At 39.6% G+C, this 24504-nt stretch overlaps 1 protein-coding gene across 1 annotated transcript; it reads right to left on the reverse strand.

Moving 5' to 3' along the window:
* Positions 1-1996: 1996 nt before the first annotated feature.
* On the reverse strand, positions 1997-22326 carry EIF1AX (eukaryotic translation initiation factor 1A X-linked). The gene is made up of 7 exons (XM_045875733.3): positions 22048-22326; positions 15054-15137; positions 12348-12451; positions 11564-11614; positions 7992-8073; positions 5261-5352; positions 1997-2383 (listed from the first exon to the last, which is right to left on the reverse strand). The coding sequence occupies exons 1-7, from the start codon at positions 22061-22063 to the stop codon at positions 2378-2380; spliced, it is 435 nt and encodes a 144-aa protein (XP_045731689.1). The 5' UTR covers positions 22064-22326; the 3' UTR covers positions 1997-2377.
* Between the last annotated feature and the right edge of the window lie 2178 nt (positions 22327-24504).

The following is a 24504-nucleotide window of genomic DNA, read 5'->3' on the forward strand; positions in this document are numbered from 1 at the left end:
AATACAATTTATTTATACTCTAACTGGTAGTAGAATCAACACTGCATGAAAAATGCAAGCCCATCAAATTCATTAGTAATAATTATTATACCCGCTTAGCAGGAAGAACCATTATTTTGGATTTCAAACATTTTATTTTCTTTCAGGGCATACCTTATAGCTCTGTTATGGGAATCAAAGAGTATAACCAAAAAAACCCCAAAACCAAAAAAATAAACGAAAACCAAAAAAATACCATACAAACCAAAAACCAACCAACCAAAGAAATTCAACAAAACACCACACATACACACACCAAAAAAAAACAAAACAAAAAACACCAAGGACTACTTCCATTTCTCATTTGAAATATAATCAATAAAACTATACAAATTTCACATTAAATTTAATAAAACAATCCCTCCAAGTAGTGTTGCGTATGACCTAGAACTTTACCATTTTATAATCATTATGATTTGAGATTTTCCAGGATGCAATGGCACTAGATTGAGCTTTTACTAGGTAGGCAAGGAAAAAAAAATATCACTAACACACACATAAATGGGGACCATAGTTGTAATTTAAGAATCTTTAGACGAACCATATTTGTTAGAGGAGGTAAGTAGAAAAGCTAATGTGTGAGCTGTACCATCCCTACCATGAACTGTACCACAGATGTAGAGTTACAACATTCTTGGTAAAACAACACGGAAAAAGAATCTATATATACACCACAAATTTAGCAAAACACTTTTTGTACAGAAGCCTAAATATCTTAGTTTAGATTTTGATGAAGGTAATCACTAAGTTGATTCTTCAAGGCTGGTTTCTTACAAGTCTTAAAAAAAACAGCTCATGGTCTCGGATGCATTCCCTCTAGGTTAAGTGTTCAGAACTCCAGAGAATAAGAAACATGAATTCCAACTGTCTACTCATTTCTATTCTTTGATTTAATAATGCTTTATAGTACCTCAGATTCTGATTCCAGAGTTTGCACACTTAGGAATAAGCATGAGATTAGAGAAGATTTGCTTATTTTCTGAAGCCACATGAAGGTTTATTTCCCTTTGTAGTACTTTTCATCATTGAAAACACCTCTGGAGACCGGGAGACTAGAAGCTTCATTACCTTAATGATGGACCTCTTCTTTTAAAGTTGCCTAAGATTTCAATGTGGCTAGTGAGGTCTAAATAGCCCAGCCATCAATTTCATCTTTGTAGAATTGAAAACAAAACTAAGTAAGGGAAAATCCAAATTCCCAATAAAATACAAGCAAAACAAATCTTTACACACAATAAAATACATCCTAAACACCAAGTAAGGGTATAATATACTCTGCAGATGACATTGTCTTTATTATATTTCTCAGCTGTAGCTCTCCCATTTAAAATGAGAAACCATCTTTTCAGTAAATTGTTATTCCCCTCCTCTTTTCCCAGCTTAGGGATAGTTTGAAAAAGGCTTAATTTGTACAGTTGTTAGGAAATTAAATTTTCATTTATACATAATTCAGTTGTTTATAAAGCACTCAAAATTGTAGCTTATAGGTATATGACTTCTGAAATAAAATGACACTTTAACAATATTTTTGTTCTTTAAAAATATTCTACATACATGCATATGATCCAAACAATCTTTTCTTGTTTGGGAAATTTCCTATGCATAGTAAGGAAAAAAACTGCCAACTATATATAGCAACGTTTCAATGTTAAGATGACTGGGTGCCACCTACTGTTCAATTCCTGTAACTACTAACCTTACAAATTAAAAATTGCTATTAAAACCCAGGTTCTAAAACCTGCATTTTGGAAATGCTTTTTTGCTGATACATTTATAGTGGCAAAATAAGATCATGAAAAGAATGTACATGATATCAAAATTAGTACAAAAATAGCCACATGCTACTTAAATATGAAAAACAGACCTAATCATTTTTACTTCAAATACAGAGTTCTGCCTCCTTTAAACTGTATCAAAATCTCAAGGGAACATCAAAGTAAATGGAATATACAGTCAACAGGCTAGTCAAAGTTAGGGCTTAATCATAATCCATAATGAGTGTAGGGCAAATAGTTAATTCAGAACATTCATTTACTTACGGGAAGGGGTCAAAGTAGGAAAGGCAGTAATGCATTTCTCCCCTCTTTTTAAAAATAGTAGATGTGGTCTTTTACCCATAAGCTCCAATACATCAAAAGAACAAAGGGGGTTTAACTTTTCACTTAAGAGAATTCAGCATTACCAGTTTTTAAAGAAATACCTTAGAAACAAATCAGTCTGCTTTAGCAAATTGCACTCATGCTAATTAAATTTTAATCTTCTTTAACAGGTCACAGCCAAAATCCAAATTGTTGGAACAATCCTCAGAGAAATTGGAATGTAAAATGTTGAATTCAATTTAGATCTGGAAGGGAAAAGAACATCAGATCAAATGAAAGAATTCTTATATTCCAACAGTCTACCACATAAGGGAGGCTTGCACACCCTAAAGCTATCTTTGAAGAGGAAATTCTACACACAGGGTTTTTCTCAATTACAGTTTGTTGCCAGTAAATCTTTACAACCATGTCATGCTATGCAAAATATTCTTAATAAAGTTTAGTGTCTCCTCCCTTTTGTGTTAGTGATGAAAGATTTTTTATTCTGGGGTGGGAGCAGACACAGGAGTATTATCTGAGAAAGGGGCAAGTCTGACAGTAACCAAATTCTCCTCTCAACCTGGGTACAGGAAAAAAGGCTAGTGTACCTATGAACCATCTGGAGAAATGTCTTGGAAAAGTAGGGTTCTCAGGTGGTAACAAGGCAACCCTCGCAAAACGTTCAAGATAACTCAAATTCCTTTAGTAGCCACCATCTTTTACCATCTCTTTCCCTGCCAGCTTACTGGGTCCAATTCCAAGGCATCACTGGCACAGATTCAGAATTTTTTTTCTTAGAAAATCTTAACCCTGTCTAGATCCTCAATTAGGAAAATGTAATACATTTTCCTAAATGAATACAGCTCAGTGTATTCAAATTCAAATTCATATTCAAAAGTGTTCTCTGATTAGGTTCTTAATTTCCAAAAGAGACCTTCTACCCCAGCTCTAAAAATGTTTGGATTGCCCCTTAATTTACAACACAATTCCATGTCAGGTTCTGGTCACAGAATATAATCAATAAATCTACTGTCAAAAGTATCATTAATAATTCAGTCACAAGAATTCTGTGGCTCAGGGTCTCTAAAGGGAGGTACATTAAAAAAAGAATGATGTATTTATGTAAAAATTCATAAACGCATATACACATGGAGGATATATACTCAAATCCTTAATTCACCCTGAGTATTCTAAATGGTCTGAAGATGCATCAAAATATAAGATGGATTGATGGATGAATAAAGATATAGTTAAGATAGGGGCGCCTGGGTGGCTCAGTTGGTTTAGGCGACTGCCTTCGGCTCAGGTCATGATCCTGGAGTCCCGGGATCGAGTCCCACATCGGGCTCCCTGCTCGGCAGGGGATCTGCTTCTCCCTCTGCCCTCTTCCCTCTCGTGCTCTGTCTCTCATTCTCTCCCTCTCAAATAAATAAATAAAATCTTAAAAAAAAAAAAGATATAGTTAAGATATATGATAAATCAGGTATAAAAATATTAATTATAGAATCCTGGTAGTGGGTATCACTTCTGATGCCTAACTCAGACTTCCTGAAGATCAGCCTTAGTATTTTTGAAAGGCTCTGGTAATTGTGTTGCACAGTCCTAGGAAATACTGCCCCAGGTACACTAAAATTTCATCTTTGAATCAAACCAAACATTAGCATAATTATTTTTAGAGTTATATACACCGGTGGGTTCTCAATGACATTTTTATTTTAAGGAGTTGAAAAAGAGCCCACACTGGAGTTAAGAATAACTTATACTACTACTACAATTATTTACATTGCCAGAAACTAAGTATGAATTTCATTTAAATACTGTTAACAGCAAAAGGGCATTTGTTCGTGTGAGCATCACTGCTTTACCTTTCAGAAAAATAATACATTTTCCTAAAACACACCAACTCCAAACCAAGAGTCTGGCAACAGTGCATATCCAACAGATTGGCATAAGTAATTGGCAGAAGGTCTCAACTTTTTAAAGATTATTTATTTTAGAAAGAGAGATCGGGCGCCTGGGTGGCTCAGTTGGTTAAGTGACTGCCTTCGGCTCAGGTCATGATCCTGGAGTCCGTGGATCAAGTCCCGCACCAGGCTCCCTGCTTGGCAGGGAGTCTGCTTCTCCCTCTCCCGCTCCCCCCTCTTGTGCTCTCTCTCTCTCTCAAATAAATAAATTAAAAAAATCTTTAAAAAAAAAAAAAGAGAGATCACACATGTGGGGGAGGGGCAGAGGGAAAGGGAGAGAGGCGCCCCTGGAATTACAACATATGTTAAAAGCCTTGTTAAATTTGAGACCTTTTGGGGTGTGTGGGTGGCTCAGCTGGTCAAGCGTTTGACTCTTGGTTTTGGCTCAGGTCATGATCTCAGGGTTGTGGGACAGAGCCCTGCGTTGGGCTCCATGATCAGGGCAGAGTCTGCTCGGGATTCTCTCTCTCCCTTTGCCCACCTCCCACGTGCTCTCTCTAAAACAACTAAATAAAATCTTCTAAAAAAATGTTGTAATTCCAATGCTTCATATCAAGCTGTTCAAACAAGATTCTTCTCTTAACATACTAGTATTTCAATTAAGGCACGTTTCTTTGAGAAGATCTTCTATTTCTTACAACTGTCTGCTAAATTCAGAAAGAGCTATCTCTTTAGATGCTTTTAAACAAGTTATGATTCCAATGCCTAGCATTCATATCGCCAAAGCAAATACTCATCTTTTCTGGAAGAAATGTTGAAAATATTTTTTTTTTTAAGATTTTATTTATTTATTTGACAGAGAGAGAGATAGCGAGAGCAGGAACACAAAGCAGGGGGAGGGGGAGAGGGAGAAGCAGACTTCCTGCCAAACAGGGAGCCTGATGTGGGACTCGATTCCAGGACTCTGGGATCATGACCCGAGCCGAAGGCAGATGCTTAACGACTGAGCCACCCAGGCGCCCGAAATGTTGAAAAGATTTTAAGAATTTTCAAAGTTTAACAGTTTGGCTAGTTGTCTTCTATATTACACTGAGTATTTTAATTCATGGACAAATCTTGAAATATACCCTAATTTAAGTATTCAACATTTTTAGTTTAAAGGAAGATAGGAGAAAAGGCTGGTTTCTCTGTGGATAATTCAGAAACAAAAGTTGGAAAATGCAAGATGCATCTACTTACATCATCGATGTCTTCATCATCATCACCAATGTCATCAAACTGAATTTCATCATCATCTCCAGGACCAAATGTATCAGTTTCATTGATTTTAGCTAAAGAAACAGTAACAAACACACTCATATAACCAAGATGATATTAAAATGAGTGTGCACTAAAAGTGGTCTGATATTAAATGTTGAAGTATAAAAAGACTTGAGTCAAACATACCAATTCAAGTATAGTTGACATATATATTAATTTCAAGCGCACAACATAATTGATTTGACAATTATATACACTACAATATGTTCACCAGAATAAGCATAGTTACCATCTGTCACCAAAGTTATTACGATATTATTGACTATATTCCCCATGCTGCACTTTTCATCCCCATGGACTTATTTTAGAACTGGTAGTTTGTAACTCTTAATCCCCTTCACCTATTTCACCTACCCCCCCACCCCCCAGCAACCACTGGTTTATCTTCTCTATATTTATGAGTCTATTTCTCTCTTGTTTGTTCATTTTTTTGTTTTTTTAGATTCCACATGTCTAACTGCAATCATATGGTATTTGTCTCTGATTTATTTCACCTGGCATAATACCCTCAAGGTCCAACCATGTTATTACAAATGGCAAGATTTCATTTGCTTTTATGTCTGATACTCCAGTGTATGTGTGTGTCAATCATATGTTCTTTATCCATTTATCTATCAGTGGACACTTGAGTTGCTTCCGTATCTTGGCTATTGTAAAAAATGCTGCAATAAACACAAGGGTACATACATTTTTCCAAATAAGTGCTTTCGTTTTCTGTGGGTAAATATCCAGTAGTGGAATCTCTGAATTGAATGGTATTTTTATGTTTAACTTTTTGAGGAACCTCCATACTGTTTTCCACAGTAGCTGCACCAGTTTTCATTCCCACCAACTGCACACGAGGGTTCCTTTTTCTCCCCATTTTCACCAACACTTGTTATTTCTTGTCTTTTTGATACCAGATATTCTGACTGGGATGAGGGGATGGTTTTGATTTGCATTTCCCTGATGATTAGTGATGCTAAGCTCTTTTCACAGGCCTATTGGCCTTTCTACGTCTTCTGTGTAAAATGTCTATTCAGGTCCTCTGCCCATTTTTAATTGGATTATTTGGGAGGATTTTTAGGCATTCAGTTGTAGGAGTTTGGTTTTTTTTTTTTTTTTGAAGATTTTATTTGGGGCATCTGGGTGGCTCAGCCAGTGATCTCCCCTCTGTGATCTCTCACTTTTGCTCTCAAATAAAATCTTTTAAAAAATAAAAAATCAAGATTAATTTTTTTGAGAGAGAGAGCGCACACACGAGCAGGGGGAGGGGCAGAGGGAGAGGCAGACTCCCCTGCTGAGCAGGGAGCCCGATGTGGGGTTCAATCCCAGGACCCTGGGATAATGACCTGAGCCTAAGGCAGATGCTTAATCAACTGAGCCACCCAGGTGCCCCAAGTTGTAGGAGTTCTTTACATATTTTGGATATAAACCATTTATTAGATACATCATTTGCAAGTATCTTCTCCTATTCAATAGGTTGCCACTTTGTTTTGTTGGTTTCTTTCACTGTGCAAAAGCTTTTGAGGTTAATGTAGTCCCAACTATTTATTTCACAAAGATATTTTTAGTAATGCAGGCTCCAGTTACACAAATTCTGAAACTATTACAATTTCCAGCTATGCCCAAAAAAATGGTTAGAGCACATGCTAACAACTTACCAATCACCAGACACTCATCAATCAGAAACTTTAGTCAAATCATGATTACCCCTAAGCAATGAAAATGAACTGGGAGGTGCTGGTCCTATTCCCCAATATACTAGCATTTCCTAGATTGAAAATGTCACGGAAATAATTTCAGTAGGATTTTCATGCTTAAGTATTGTTTTCATAATATGCAAGAGAGCCAAAACAAACAAAAAACACTACAAAACAAAAACATCAAATGAAAAAGGTAGGCTTACAAAGTAGTATGTAAAGGACATTTCCCCTTTGGTGAGGTTATGAGGGACTTATTTTTGTTTTATTTAAGCTTTCCGCATAACAATGCGTAACTTTTGGGGTGCCTAGGTGGCTCAGTCAGTTAAGCGTCTGCCTTTGGCTCAGGTCATGATCCCAGACTCCTGGGATGGATCCCCATTATCGGGCTCTCTGCTCAGCAGGGAGTCTGCTTCTCCCTCTCCCCCTCCTCTCCCCACTCATGCTTGCTTGCTCTCTCTCTTGCCCTCCCTCTCTGAAATGAATAAAATCTTAAAAAAAAAAAAAAAAGAATGCATAACTTTTGTATTGGTAACAGAAACAAAGAATGTTGGTTTTAAAAAATCCTATGGGATCTTATGATACTAGGATAAGAACTGAAAACTTTATAAAAATCAACAACAGTAACTACTATCCTTGCTTTACATTTAAAGTAGATGAACAATGACAATCTCTTGAGAAAGTTACTGTGAAATAAATACTGTAACAAAAGTATTCCTGATTGGTATTAGGCAGAAGTTCAGAGTTTATAAAGTGTAACTCCACACCAGAAAGTGTATTTATTAAGGACAGAATCCCAGTTACTTTTTTCTTAAGGTATCCAGTATTATGAAGTATAAGCAGGCATACTTAAAATGAACCATGTAAGCACAAAAGTAAATATGCAAAATTCTACCAAAATTCCTTCACCTAAGTAACACCAAGTACTAACACCGTATGACAGGTCAATAAAATAACTCAGACATTACCATGCTCTGGAAGCTCGCCATATGCCTTCAGACTCCTAGCTTCATCTGCATTGTATTTTAAAATTACATCGGCTTTATTATCCTGAAAAAGACAATTAACTTTTAGAACCAATTATGCCAAAATATTATTTTCCCAAATTATTTTCAAACTGGATAAATTAAAAACTGTCATTACAATCTCTTTTCACATTTTAAAGTTTTCTCCTATCCAGTGCACTTGTTGTCATGAGCACTGGGTGACGTTCCATATACACTATAATTTCCATAATGTTGAATGACTATATTGTTAATTATACCAGAATTAAAGTTAAAAAAAAATAAGTATTGGGCGCCTGGGTGGCTCAGTCGGTTAAGCGACTGCCTTCGGCTCAGGTCATGATCCTGGAGTCCCGGGATTGAGTCCCGCATCAGGCTCCCTGCTCAGCAGGGGGTCTGCTTCTCCCTCTGACCCTCCCCCCCTCATGCTCTCTCTATCTCATTCTCTCTCTCAAATAAATAAATAAAAATCTTAAAAAAAAAAAAAAAAGTATTATGGGCACCTGGGTGGCTCAGTTGGTTAAGCATCTGACTTCAGCTTGGGTCATGATCTTGGGGTCCTGGGATGGGGCCCCTGCATCAGGCTCCCTACTCAGCAGGGAGTCTGCTTGTTCCTCTCCCTCCCCTTCTGCCTCTCACCCTGCTTGTGCTCACTCTCAAATAAAAGCTTAAAAAAAAAAAAGTATCAAAGCAAACAAAACTTTTAAAAAATAAAGTTTTCTCCTATCCTCTAAAAAACATCCTCAGGATTATATAGTATGAAGCTGCTTACATGCATAAATGAATGACGATCAACAAGCTTAAGGAAGATATTTACAGATCTCACTTTAAAAAGAGAACTGTACAAACCCAATCTTTTCAAGTTATTTACTACTATCCTTTGATTAGAAGTCTTTTTTTTTTTTTTTTTAAAGATTTTTATTTATTTGACAGAGAGAGACACAGCGAGAGAGGGAACACAAGCAGGGGGAGTGGAAGGGAGAAGCAGGCTTCTTGCCAAGCAGGGAGCCCGACGTGGGGCTCGATCCCAGGACCCTGGGATCATGACCTGAGCCCAAGACAGACGCTTAACGACTGAGCCACCCAGGCACCCTATAAGTCTTTGGAAATACAAAAATTCCCTGGGACCATAGTTTACAGGGTGATTAAACAGTCTAAAAAATTGAGACTGTGTAATCCCCTAAGGAAATTAATATACCTTTCCATGAATCAGTGGTTCTTAGAATATGAACTGACTGGAATCTCCAGTGGAGCCTTTATATTTCCTGAAGATTAGTAGAGATGGAGTGAAGCTCATGAATCTGTATTTTTAAAAGCTCTTAAAAGAGTGTTTCTGAGGCAAATGTCCCACTGAAAATTACTGCCATAGAATGTTCACTTTCCCATTTGAAAAGAACCCAACTCAGTTAAGGAAGAAAAAGTGTTGAAGTTGATTGTTTCAACTTCAAAAAGTTCTTTGGACCTAAAAGCAGGTCCTAATGACTACAAAGAGCATCAGTGATGCAAAGGCAGTGTGATTCAAACCAGTACTTCTCGAACTGTAATGTTTATAGAAGCTCAAAGGTAAATTGTTAAAATGCATATTCCAATTTAGGAGGTCTGGGGTGGGGTCCAAAAACCTGCATTTCTGACAAGTTCCCAAAAGCCAGTGATGCCACTGGTCCCTGGATCACCCTTTAAGTGGCAAGGGTAGAGAAGGTGGTTTGTGGGAGATTTAAGAATCAGAAAGTTGGTCTTGGCTGTCATTTTATAGTCAGAATGGTACATGTTTTCGGAGCCCCTGGGTGGCTCAGTCGTTTGGCATCTGCCTTCGGCTCAGGTCATGGTCCCAGGGTCCTGGGATTGACCCCCGCATCAGGCTCCCTGCTCAGCGGGAAGCCTGCTTCTCCCTCTCCCACTCCCCATGCTTGTGTTCCATCTCTCGCTGTGTCTCTGTCAAATAAATAAATCAAATCTTAAAAAAAAAAAAAAAAAAAAAAGAATGGTACATGTTTTCAAACCTTGGTTTCCTTATCTGTCAAACAGAGAACTAATTATTCTTCCTACTTCTGGGGCTATTTTTAAGATCAAAAGAAGAAACGACATCAGAATGGTATTTTGTTTGATTTGTTAGAGAGAGAGTGCACCCTTGTCGGGGGTTGGGGGGCAGGGCAGGGCGGACACAGAAGGAGAGTATCTTTTTTTTTTTAAAGATTTTATTTATTTATTCATGAGAGACAGAGAGAGAGAGAGAGGCAGAGGGAAAAGCAGGCTCCCAAGGAGCAGAGAGCCCGATGTGGGACTCGATCCCAGGATCCTGGGATCATGACCTGAGCCGAAGGCAGACACTTAACCATCATGAGCCACCCAGGCGCCTGAGAATCTTAAGCAAGCTCCACACCCAGCAAGGAGCCCAATGCAGGGCTTGATCTCATGACCCTGAGATCATGACCTGAGCTGAAATCAAGAGTTGGATGCTTAACTGAGCCACCCAGGCAACCCAAAATGGTATTAATTAAAGCTGGCTTTTTTGCATTGTTCACATTTTGGGCTGGGTAATTCTTTGTTGTAGGGACTGTCCTGTGCAATGTAGGATATTTGGCATCACCCCTGGGCACTATCCATTATATGCCAACAACACTGCCTCCCCCAGTTGTGACAACCAGAAATGTCTCCAGACACCGCCAAATGGTCCCTGGAGGAAAAAATTCACTCATGGTTGAGAACCACTAATTTAAAATGAAGATTTTAGTTCTTTATTCTGGAATATATATCTTAAAAAATCAAAGTAGGATCAAGGTTATAAAAACAGAAACATCACTCACAATGTGATTAAATATATGGTGATGAGTTCCAATAGGTAGAAACCAAACGGACTACAGAGACCCACAATGAGTAGTCTCCAGGTTGAGATCATGAAGGGGAAGTACCATTTTTTCCTTTAAGTGCTCATTCAAATTTAGAGCACATACTTCTATCATGGTTTGTACTGTAATTACTTGTGTGCCTGTCTTATTTTTTTCACTACCAGGCCATAAACACTTTCTGGGATGGGAGCTTGAGTCATTCAGGTGTATCCACTACAGTAACAGTTTCCAGATTTTGATTTCAACACGTATAAATTAAAAAGAAAAATTGCCATGGGAGGTCCAACATAAGATTAAATTTTTATTTTAACAAATAAGAACACGAACAAAACCACCACTATATAACATCACTCATTCCAAAAAAGGGAACTTTTTAAATATCAAAAAAGGAAAAACAAGACCATTTAGCTTTATGAAAAATTCACATTGCCTGTTATTTTTTCCACAGTGAAAATGTAGACTCCACAGAATGGCCATTTGGGAACCACGATGCCTAGGGTACCTAGCACAATACCTAAAAAATGTAACTGGCCCTTATGAAATGTTTGTTGACACAGTGGTGAGCAGCATGCTGGGATGAAACTGGTCAAATACAGTCATGACGGAAGTTCTAAGCATTAATGGCTCACAAAATTCAACCAAGTGAACAATGAGGAAAAAAAATATATATATATACACATATATTTTTACCTGGTAGTCTCGGAGACCAACCAATATAATGTCTGAAGTATTTATCCAAACCTATGAAAGAAAGTCACTGCATGTCATATTTAAAAATAAAGAATCAAAGCAACATTGAGTCAGTCTTTCCATAAAATACTATTCACCCAACTGTGGGTGAAGTACCTATACTTGGTAACGGGATTAAAAAATACCCATATAAAAATCAGAGTTGGAGGGACTTTTACCCAATTAATGTATCTGCCTCAACACCCACTATGATAGGAAATTAATCATTCCTTTTCAAGGCAGCCCATTCAGGAAATTTATTATCACCATAATACTTAGTGTAATTCATATTCAAATTTTCTTAACACTCTTTACAACTATTGCCCCCACCCTCAAACCAGAATCCAAACATGGGCCACCTACCCCATTTAACCATTAGGTTTCTTTCATCTCCATTCAACTGGAATAGTCCCCCCTCGCCCCCTTTAAGGTCATTAACATTGTACTAAGACCAGGCCATTTGTTTTGCAGGTCTCCCTCAATTTGGATTTGTTGATAGTTTCTTCATGATTAGATTCAGGTTAAACATTTTGAGCAGAAAAAACATAGGTGATGCAAATGTGTCTTTAAATAGACTCCATATAAAACTACCATCAAGGAGTTGGCTGTTTTATTATAGGTAAATCACTGTTCTACTGAAATCTTTGGGGAACTTCCAAAAATGAGGTCCTTGACCCATAAAAACTATAGAGCCATTTTCCCCTCTTACTCACAATTTTAAAGTAAAACAAATTTCCACACCTACCTTTTTTCTCAATTTCCCTCTGATGTGACATAACCTCTTTACACCATCAAAGCACATCGCTTCTAATCGTCCATTTCCCAACATTTTGATTACTTGAGCATACTCTGGGGGAGGGAAAACAAAAGTGTACAGGAAGTGTGTTCAACTTTTCATAACATCAACTTCAAAGTCTGCACAAAATGGACTAGAACAGTGGTGCCTGGGTGGCACAGTCCAACTCTTAGTTTTGGCTCAGGTCATGATCTCAGGATTCTGGGATCAAGCCCTACATAGGGCTCCATGCTCAGCACAGAGTCTGCTTCAGACTCTCTCCCTCTCTCCCTCCGCCCTAAGATAAATAAATAAATCTAAAACAAAACAAAACAGACTAGAACACATAGGTATATTGGTTAGGAACAAATATGTGTAGTAAAATAAATCCTAGGATTAATAAACACTAAGCTAGTTAATGGCAGAGCCATAATCTAGACTCCATAATGTCATTTCTATAACAAGCTATCTCTGCTATCAGAAATGCTTTAATTATCGGGGCACCTGGGTGGCTCAGTCGTTAAGCATCTGCCTTCGGCTCAGGTCATGATCCCAGGGTCCTGGGATCAAGCCCCGCATCGGGCTCCCTGCTCCGTGGGGAGTCTGCTTCTCCCTCTCCCACTCCCCCTGCTTGTGTTCCCCCTCTCGCTGTGTCTCTCTCTGTCAAATAAATAAATAAAATCTTTAAAAAAAAAAAAAAGAAAGAAATGCTTTAATTAACTATTCATTTTGAATAAGCAGAAGGACTACTATCTTCATAACTGTATGCTTTATTTTTGGAGACCAAGGCAGCATGTCTGTAAACGTACATTACACCTCATCAATCTCTCACATTTGGAACGTCTCCCAAACTTGAATCTCCTTTCCCTCAGATCCTTTAGAGGCTAATCTCAACACAATTTTTGGTACACCTGGCAAATACAAGTAGCTTAATGTTAGTAACGTCTTTGTTATTTTTTCAAAAAAGATTTTGAGAGAGAGACAGAATGAGCATGAGAGCGAGCGAGCGAGCATGAGTGGGGGGAGGGTCAGAGGGAGAGAGAGAAGCAGGCTTCCAGGTGAGCAGGGAGCCCGATGTGGGGCTCGATCTCAGAACCTTGGAATCATGACCTGAGCTGAAGGCAGGCACTTAACTGGCTGAGCCACCCAGGCGCCCCAGTAACATCTTTGTTATATTAGAAGTCATTATTCTAAAGTTTTTGTAAAGCCAGAAAGATGTTCTCAGGCAAAAATGCCCAACTTTTAATCAAAATCTTTCCAAAAGGAAACCCAGGAAGCCACCTGGTTTTACTGCCATTTGGAAAACTGAGATGATGAGCATTAGCTTGCACATGGGCCTGTCTGTTCTGCTCTTGTCATTAAATGACAGAAGACCTGGGGCGGAGGCGGGTGTTGCTTCAGAACCTTTAGCTTACTCAAGTTGTACATAAGACTGACCCCCAAAGGGAATATCCGCTGATTTTAAGTATACTGAGACCTAACTTTGAAAGGCTCAATTGTGGGGTTAACATGCTGAAGTGACTTGCTCAGAATATACTGAACCTAGAGCCGCAATATGGTGGGCCAATTCAAAGGCAGCTTCTCCCACTCCCCCTGCTTGTGTTCCCTCTCTCACTGTGTCTCTCTCTGTCAAATAAATAAATAAAATCTTAAAAAAAAAAAAAAAAAAAGTGAGGAAAAAATACGAAAAAAGTGGTGGTCATAATGAAGTCAACTGCTAATGGAGGCAAGCCTAAGGCTAAGAAACAAAAAAGTCTTTTAGCCACAAAACACTCTTCATTTTTAGTGGCTTATATAAACACGGCCATGAACAAAATCCACCAAAGTTCTATAAAAAGACAATCAAAAAAAGTTCATTAAAATATGCCGGAAATTACTGGGATAACTGGAAACTTCAAAAACAGATTATATACTAGATATATAATATATTTATGTTAAACTATCTGAGTGTGATTTAATTCTATTGTGATTATGTACGAGAACATCCTGAAGAAACATAATGCAGCAGGTAAGGCAAAAGTATCATGTCTGCAACCTGCAAGCTTTAAAATGGTTCAAGAGACACACACACACACACACACACACACGTGAAGGGTTTAAGGGAATTCATTGTATTAATACTGCGACTTTCCCAAAGGTTTGAAATTGCTCAAAAATATGGGAAACTAGTGTTATGCATCTTAGTTTGGAAAAGTCAACTGTTCAGTTTCACTGTATTCTACGTCCTGAAATTATATGCTAATGGCATTGAGAAGTGAGGGAAAGGCCTCTAATTCATCCCTCAAAAATCCATGGTCTAATAAGAATACTACGAAGCACCATTTACTATCAAAAAAGGTCTACTAAATCATGCCAATTGTTAACCTCAGCCTTTGAGGCTTAATTCCCTCTGAACCGTACAATTCATTCTTAATTATGAGTGTTCATGCACAAAACAATGAAACCCAGACATTTACAGAAATGCCTCCAATCCTCATTGCACACAGGATACCAGGGAATGATTACAGGCGCTCTAGAGAGGTGTGGAGGGCTGAGGAACAGAGAAGGGCAAAGAGGGGCACAGGATGTCATTGCTCAGGGTTATGAATAGTTCTATCTTTCATGTTTAGACATTGAAATTCCGTATTAAAAAAGAGAAAACTGTTACTAAAAAAAAACCCTCACAGAAATGCTTACCTTGTCCGTCTTCTTTGAACACCAGCTCTCTTTTTTCAGATTCATTCTCATTCTTACCTCTGCGTCTATTTTTACCTCCTTTACCTGATGGTTTTAAAGAAAGAAAAAGACGTTATCTGTACAATAGTATTAAAGAAATAAATGACTCACAACATGCCTTTAAAAAATCATTTAAATTTAAAAATTCACCTCATGTGGCCACCCAATCATATTAAATTTAAAATTTCCAATCATATCCAACACATCACTTGCCTACCCTTCTTAGAAATTCCTTTTGGGTTATTTCTGACATAAAATACAAATAAACCAAAAGAAGGTATTACATAAAATTATATAGATCCCTGAGAACATCTGCATTCAATGACCAAAGTTCCTGGACCATAATGACCACTTGGTTGAGCACATTTCTCAGTGAACCCCTCCTACAGTGACCCACAAGGGCCAGGGTGGGAGATATAACGGGTTACCCATAAATTTCTAAATAAAAAAGCTCCCTCTTTTACCAGACCTCCCCATGAAAAGTCTGAGTTCAATCAAGTAGGATGACTTGGGGTGGGGGCTGGGGGTAAAGTTATAGCTCCTGGAATAGGATACATTGATTTTGTGGTGGAGGGAAAACAACTCTGGCTGCTTTGACAGTTTTATCTATACCTGTAGGATTCACTGAGCAAAGTATTTGAAGTTAAAAACACAAGGCACTAATTCCTGAACTTGGAAACAACCAAGATGTCCTTCAGTAGGTGAATAAACAAACTGTGGTTCATCGACACAATGGAGCAATAAAAAGAAATGAGCTATGGAGTTCCCGAAAGACATGAAAGAACCTTAAATGCAAACTGTTAAGGGAAAGAAGGAACCCATAAAGGCTGAACAGTATGATTCCAACCATACATTTTGGAAAAGGCAAAACTATAGACACAGTAAAAAAAAAAAAAAAAAAAAAAAAAAAAAAAAAAAAAATCAGTAGTTGCCATGAGTTGGGGAGGAGAGGGCAGATGAATATGTGGAACACAGAGGATTTTCAGGGCAGTTAAATTACTATTCTGTATGATACTGTAATGGTGGATACATGTCATCATACATTTGTCAAAACCCACACAATGTACAACATAAAGAATGAACCTTAATGTAACCTATGGACTTGTTAGTAATAATGTATCTATGGCTCATGTAAGATGTTAACAACATGCTGGGGTAATATAATTTTAGTTTCTGCTCATTTCCCTACAAATGTAACTAATCTAGGGTGCCTGGGTGGCTCAGTTGGTTAAGCGACTGCCTTCGGCTCAGGTCATGATCCTGGAGTCCCAGGATCGAGTCCCGCATTGGGCTCTCTGCTTAGCGGGGAGTCTGCTTCTCCCTCTGACCCTCCCCCCTCTCATGTGCTCTCTCTCATTCTCTCTCAAATAAATAAATAAAATCTTTAAAACAAACAAACAAACAAACAAACAAACGTAACTAACCTAAAAAAACAAAGTCCATGGGCACCTGGGTGGCTCAGTCAGTATGCTTTGGGCTCAGTTCATGATCTCCAGGTCCTGGGATAGAGCCCCACGTGGGGCCCCCCCAGCCCCCCTCATGTGCACTCTCTTCAATTAATAAAATCTTAAAAAAAAAATAAATAACAAAGTCCAATAAAAAACAATAAAAAGCAGCTACCCTATGACCCAGCAATTGCACTACTGGGTATTCACCCCAAAGATAAAAATACAGTGATCCGAAGGGGCAAATGCACCCCAATGTTTATAGCAGCAATGTGCACAATAGCCAAACTATGAAAGAGCCCAGATGTCCATCAACAGATGAATGGATAAAGATGTGGTATATATACACAATGGCATATTATACAGCCATCAAAAAATGAAATCTTGCCATTTGCAATGACGTGGATGGAACTAGAGGGTATTATGCTAAGCGAAATAAGTCAATCGGAGAAAGACAATTATATGATCTCATTGATATGTGGAATTTGAGAAACAAGGCAAAGGATCATAGGGGAAGAGAGAAAAAAATAAAATAAGACGAGAGAGAGAAACCATAAGAGACTCTTTTTTTTTTTTTTTAATTTATTCATGAGAGATAGAGAGAGAGGCAGAGGCAGAGGGAGAAGCAGGCTCCCCGTGGAGCAGGGAGCCCGATGCGGGACTCGATCCCAGGACCCTGGGATCATGACCTGAGCTGAAGGCAGACGCTTAACCGACTGAGCCACCCAGGCGTCCCCATAAGAGACTCTTAATCTCAGGAAACAAACCGCGTTGCTGGAGTGGAGGGGGTGGGGGTGATGGGGTGGCTGGGTGATGGGACACTGGGGAGGGTATGTGTTGTGGTGAGTGCTGGGTGTTGTGTAAGACTGATAAATCACAGACCTGTACCCCTGAAACAAATAATACATTATATGTTAATAATAATAAACAAACAGTGGGATGTAGGAAAAAAAACAATAAAAAGCAAGGTGCAAATAGGATGCAATCAGCAAAATCCAGACTGCGGGAGCAGGGTCGGGCCTGGTTAGTACTTGGATGGAAGACAATTTGTTTTCAAAACAAAGCAAGCAAGCTGCATACTCATATTTGCTTGTATATACATAAAATACCTCTGGGAAAGGCATATACAAAAAAAGTTAACAATGACTGCCTGTGAGGAGAACTGGTTTACAATGGGACATGTTTAGGAAAGAGATTTCACTTTTCATACTTTTGAAATGTGAATGGTAAATATACTTACTATCAAAAAAACCAAAAAAACCACTTCAACAAAAACTGTACCATGAAGCAGGCCTAGCCTAGCCACGAAGAGGAAGAGAAAAACAGGAGGAATATTTCTGAGATGGAAACAAGAGAATGATAACCAAATGTAGAGGGAGGGAGAAGTAAAGGATGAAAGGGGCTTTCACAAAAACCTCTCAGGATCTCAGTTACAAACTATGTAAAATGAAGGAGTTAGAACAGAAGATCCAAATACCTCTACATTCCTACATTCCTTCTACCATTTAGGATTCTAGAATTCTATCTACTGCTGTCCTTAAAAAACTGTAATTCTCCCCCTCCCCTTGTTTTACACACTTTAAATGACACTAATGATCATTTCCCAACTCTTCTTTTTCTGACTTTTAAAGGGCCACTCACACTATTCTTGACTTTTACCAGCCACCCCCCCCCCCAATTATGCCTATTCCTCTGGAGCTTCATTAATTCCAAATTCCCACTTTCTGTTAACCCACTCTTTAAGGAAATTAATTTTTCTCACTTATCACTTCTATGCTAATAATTTTACATCTAAGCCCACTATTTCAACCAAGCATTGGTCTCCCTATTTCTAATGGCTCCAGTGAATGGGTTACTGTCCTCTCAAGCTCGATTTTATTCAAAACTCGACTTTTATTTTTTACAAAGCTGGTCCTAAATCAATATCCTTGTTTCTGTCAGTGACAACATGATCACCTTAAAGAATATATGTATCTCTCAACCTACGAACACACCAATCTACCTCTTAATATTTCTCTTCCACTATCTTATGCTTTAATCCAAGTAGATTTTTCACTGTCCCAGTAACTCACCCTTCACAACCTATGCCTATGAGATAGGTACTATTTTGTCTTCATTTCCCAGGAGATGATCGTCTTTGAAAGGTTAAGTGACTTATCCAAGGCTATATCATAAGAAGTGAGATCTGGGATTTGAAGTGAGTAGTAAGACCCCACCCCAGTTAACTATACTCTTAACCACTATACAATTAAGCCACCCATTTTACTTGTCACAATCACCCTATGAATAGGTCATTTATCCCCAGTTTATCACGGAGTTCACTGAAGCTCAGAGAATTAACTCACTTTTCATATTTCAGTGTGTGGGGGTGAAGAGATTCAAACCTAATCTTTTTTGTTGTTGTTCTTGGCCCTCACATTAAGGGTACCTCTCTGAAATAAGTCAAGCAGAGAAAGTCAATTATCATATGGTTTCACTTATTTGTGGAACATAAGGAATAACATGGAGGACATTAAGAGAAGGAAGGGAAAAATGGGTGGGGGGAATTGGAGGGAGAGATAAACCATGAGAGACTATGGACTTGAGAAACAAACAGGATTTTAGAGGGGAGGGGGGAGGGGGGATTGGTTAGCCTGGTGATGGGTATTAAGGAGGGCACGTACTGCATGGAGCACTGGGTGTTATATGAAAACAATGGATCGTGGATCACTACATCAAAAACTAATGATGTATTGTATGGTGACTAACATAACATAATAAAATTAAAAAAAAAAAAAAAAGACCAAATGCAACATTTGAAAGAGTTTGTAAACTGTTTAAAAAAAAAAAAAAAAAGGGTACCTCTCTCCAGCATTTTGTTCCTATTCCAGAACCTAAAACCACACTGGTGGCCTTTTTCAAAACGTGGGAGAAAGGCTGTAAGTGGTAGTGATATTAAAGAACTCATGGGAAGAACCTGGAAGCAGCAAAAGGTTCACAGCCCAAACAGAATCAAGAATGTGCACGCGGCCACTACAAAGACAGACACATAACTTCTAGAACCAAGTGCATGTTATCCGTCTTGGGGGAAGTCTCACAATGCTCTGTGCTATTGTCAGGTGGGCCTCTATAATTTCCTGACCCACCCAGTGTCCTTAGAGTTCAGTATGTGAGGCATTCTTAGGGGTCATGAAAACGGATTTCCTAGAAAAAGTATCTTCTGCTCCATGCCATTCATGCCAGATCTTCAAACCAGAGTGAAAGCTCCATTAGGGCAAGGATCCTACCAGCTTTGTTTACTGAGTTATACACCCAAGTTGGGCAATTCTTTGAATCAGTCCAGAGTACTCGTCCATACATTCCTAAAGGAGCGGCAATTTTAAAAGCAAAGGTAGTAACTTCCTCAAAGTGTGGGAGTGCCTTACCTCAAATAGTCTTCGAGTGGACCAAAAGATACCCTTTTTCCTGAGGTAATAAGCTAAAAGTATCTAGAGGATTCTAGAGGAAATAAGCTGGTAAGAATCAGTCCAAAGCAAAAGTCATTCAACACAGTTTGTGGTAATTTATATCTTTGTGAAACCATCACCAAAATTATATTCACAAGGCTTCTGGCTTTTCCAATGAAGAAAAACAAAAATAAACATGAATTTAATTCTACATTAGTAAACCTCATCTCATAAAATTCAGGGGTCTTGGAAAGCACTAACATAAGAGATTGGTTTTACAAGTACTGAAATGATAAACAACAAATTCAAAATGGTGACTACCTCCCAAAACAGAGGAAGACAGGAGGAGGGGACTGGAGATGGGGACACAAAGGGCTTTAAATGATTCTGTGTTTTAATTTTCAAGTTCAGAGTAATAGACTCCCAGGTGTTTATTGTATTATATTTTTTGTATGCTTCAAATATTATTTATAGAATGATCCACTGCTTGCCAATTTATCAGAATTAACCATACCCCGATCACTAGCCTCTCTATTTTACTGCCATGTAATGGAATATAACCTTCAAATAGGCTAGTGAACTAGATGTGATTTAATGTAGAAGTCCTGTTCCCTGGGAACCAAAGGGGAACCTATTATTCATCTGAGTAGAATCAACCAAAAGGAAGGTGACTTAATCCAACAAATATTTATTGAGCATCTACTAAGTGTCAATTCAATGTGATTAAGACAGATACTATTACTGCCCATTAGAGCTTAGAGTTTAGTGAGGGAATTGGAAATCTCATCACTAGAATAAAGGTGAGAATAAGATACTTACTGAGGTGATCCAATTACCATCTAAGGAAATAAAGGATTGGACAAGTTAGAAGAAAACTGACTTTTTAGAACTCTATTTCACCCAGAATAATTAGCAGTAATATGCTGCAAAAAGGACCTGCAAGTTAGATTTCTGAGGACAGTGGAGTGCCCTAAGGGAACTGCACCAAATCTTGCAAAGAACCCCAACCAAGTACCCCAGGGGATAGAATCCCTGGAGCCAGCTGTGAAGTAGAAAAGAGAACAGAAGTAGGCCTGGGTCAGGGAAGGGGTCTCAAGGATGAGTAACCAAAGGAAACTTCTTGTGGTTTGTGTAATATGTTCCTCTCCTGAAGGAAATACAATGTTTCCTTGTTTCTATTGATACAATTACCTTAAGAAATATTTATAAAGATACAATTTCCTTGGGAAATTATAAAGATACTTAAAAGAGAAATCCCCTTAAGTCTAAAAAAAAAAGGATAATTTCTTTAGGACTCCTCTGCTTTTAGGTATATTAGACCTTCCATTTTGGAAATTCCAAATAAAATTTATCTTCGAGACAAGTAATTTGTGGACGTTTAGCCTCAGAATGGAGGGAACTTAAAAAATTAAAAGGTCTTTACTCCGAACACATTTATACAAGATATGAGACAAAAATAGAAAACTTGGATAAATACGGAACAAGTGTTCTGGGGGTTAAAAAAAAAAAAAGTTAAACCCCGTAAAGGGATGGGGAAGAGTAAATCTCTAGAAATGAACCTTAAATAAGTAAATATACATCAAGGTTTCGTCCACTGTTTACAAGGGAGAGGGAGTAGTCTCAACAATACTCAACAACTATCCATAAAGAAACCCATACAGGAGTACCTGGTCACTTAAGCAGGCATTATCATTTTAAAGTTAAGAACTGCTTTCAGGGCTTAACTCCTTGCCCAGGAAGCCAAAGGCACTCATTTGCGAAACCCTGGCCGCCTCAGGGAGGTCTCCCCCACAGGTCCATAAAGCGCCGCGGTCAGTCTGGCGCGAATCGGGAGCAAAAGCCCACATTCTCCCGCAGGAGGCCCTACAAAAATGGCGTCGGCTCCACCCCAATGTGACCAAACTGGAAGACAGGAGTAACTTCCCAGCTTCTCTCCCAAGCCCCAAATCGCGTCCGTATCGTGCAGCCGTGTGCAGGCACAGCAGAGAGGAAGGTCACTGCGGCCTGGGCAATCCGGAGGCCGGGGGCAGGGCCGGAGAGACCGGGTGGAGTGGAGTCGTGGTCCCGGGGTCCAGGCAGCATTACCTTTATTCTTGGGCATGGCGGTGACGGAAGCCTCCCGGCGTTTCCGACTCCTATCCTGCGGTTGGCTGCGGCGGCGGGAGCAGCGACTCCTCCGAGGGGCCCCCGGGGCAACGCGTGGGACCTCGCGGTACCAAGCAGGCAAGAGAGGCCGGCTCGCGTGCGCGGGAGAGTCTCGCGACCGAGTTCTTCCGAGATCCGCCTGCGCCCACGCTCAGCCGCAGCAAATGGCGTCGCGGCTGCTTGCGTCGCTTTTCCCCGCCTCCCAACGCCGGCTGGCCCGCCCCCCTCCCGGCCCTACGGCGCAGGCGTGGCCGACTGACCCCCCCCCTTATCCCCCCCCCCCATTGTTAGAGCGGATGGTGACGCGCTTTTGGAGCGTTCGCGGTAGTTCACAGGAACACGCGGGGGGCGGGACAGTGAGCCGAGAGGAGAAGGAGTCAGGGAGGGAGTGGGCGGGGCCCAGGCGTCATAATAAAGGGCGGATTCAGGTGGCGCCCGCTGCTGGCTGACATCAGACTTCTCTGCTGCTTTGTGACAAGCCCGCGTCTCGGGGTTTGAGCTACTGCTGACTCATTAACGAATCTCACAGCTAGTTTTAACTAGGCCCTTTCGCCCACCCAACCTGGTCGGGAGCCTGAGGGGAAGGGCAAGGCTCTCCGGTCATCTCCATTACCAAGGCATAATATTTGCATGACATTTGTTATTACTTTAAAAGACTACATCTGTTGCTTACTATTACCATCAGTTAGCAGAATGTCTGGCATAGAGTAGGTGCTCAATATACACCAGAAGGGAGGGAGGGGAGAAGACATAAACTCAGGGTTAAGGCCTGAACTGTGCCCTCCCAAAATTCGTATGTTGAATTCTTAACCCCTAACATCTCAGAATGTGACTGTATTTAGAAATAGGGTCTTTAGGGGCACCTGGGTAGCTCAGTCAGTTAAGCGTCTGCCTTTGGCTCTGGTCTTGATCCCGGGGTCCTGGGATGTAGCCCTGCTTAGGGCTCCCTGCTCAGTGGGGAGTCTGTTTCTCTCTCCCCCCCCCCCCACTCCTGTGCATGTGCTCTCTCTCAAATAAATAAAAAAGTCCTTTAAGAATTAAAAAAAAAAGGGTCTTTAAAGAGGTAATGAAGTTGAAATGAGTTCATTATGGTGGGCCGGAATGCAATATTGACTGGTATCTTTATAAGAAGAGATTAGGACACAGGCACAGAGGGGAACACCGTGTGAACAAGAAGGTGGCTGCCTACAAGCCAAGGAGAGAAACCTCAGAAGAACCCAACACTGCAGACCTCTTGATCTGACTTCTAGCTTCTAACACTGTGAGAAAATAAATTTTTGCTGTTTAAGCCACTGTTTGTGGTATTTTGTTATAGTAATCTCTGCCAACTTACACAGCTGACTATACAGAACATATAACTTCACTTTTAAGTAAACTTATTTTATTTTTTTTTAATATTTTATTTATTTACTTGAGAGCACAAGCAGGAGGAGCGGCAGGCAGAGGGAGAGGGAGAAGCAGGCTCCCCACTGAGCAGGGAGCCCGATGCGGGGCTCGATCCCAGGACCCCGAGATCATGACCTGAGCCAAAGGCAGATGCTTAACCGACTGAGCCACCCAGGTGCCCCAGTAAACTTACTTTTAAATAAATCACTTTTCTGAAAACATTAGGGTGTCAGCATTATCTTTCCAGGGAAATGGACATACCTAAATGACAGAGAAATACAGTACAATTGTTGAAAACAGTGGTTTTATACCAGAGACATCTGACAGTCTCTGGAGATATTTCTAGTTGTCACAACTGGCAAAGAAGGATGATGATGCTGGCACCTAGTGGACAGAGGCCAGGGATGCTGGTAAACATCCTACAGTGCACAGTACAGACTCCCCACCCCCAAACAAAGCATTATCCAGACCAAAACACTAATAGAGGTGAGTATGAGAAATCAATGACATGTATTTCTCAGAGGGAAACTGAAAGACGATGGGGGACTTAAAGTTCTGGGTTTCTCTTTCCATTTGCAATAATTTGTAATATTCACAATTGAGGATGAAGGATATCTATGAGATTTATTTAAATTTTGCTTTGAGGCCAATTGATTATGAACTTGGGCTTTGAAGTTAGAGAGAGCTGGGTTCAAATTCAGCTCTGCAGCAGCTTATTACTCTATGACTATGGACAAGTTACTTAACCTATTTAAGTCTTAGTTACCTCAACTGTAAATTGGGTATAGGAATACTACTTACCATATTGCGTGATTGTGGGAATTAAATTAATATAATGCATTCAGTGTTTAGCAGTTGTGCCTAGCACCTGACAAGTAATCAGTCAGACTCCAAGTGTCTGGAAGTTCAAATATGTAAAAACCAAAAGTCTCTGCCAATTACTCAGTATAAAACCCCAAAGGAGAAAAAAACCAGGCTTTATTTGACTATCATACGATGGTTCCCACATTT

This window comes from Mirounga angustirostris, unplaced genomic scaffold (genome assembly GCF_029215605.1).
Source record: "Mirounga angustirostris isolate CCGP_5_RB_7025 unplaced genomic scaffold, mMirAng1.0.hap1 SCAF_11, whole genome shotgun sequence".
NCBI classification, from domain to species: domain Eukaryota; kingdom Metazoa; phylum Chordata; class Mammalia; order Carnivora; family Phocidae; genus Mirounga; species Mirounga angustirostris.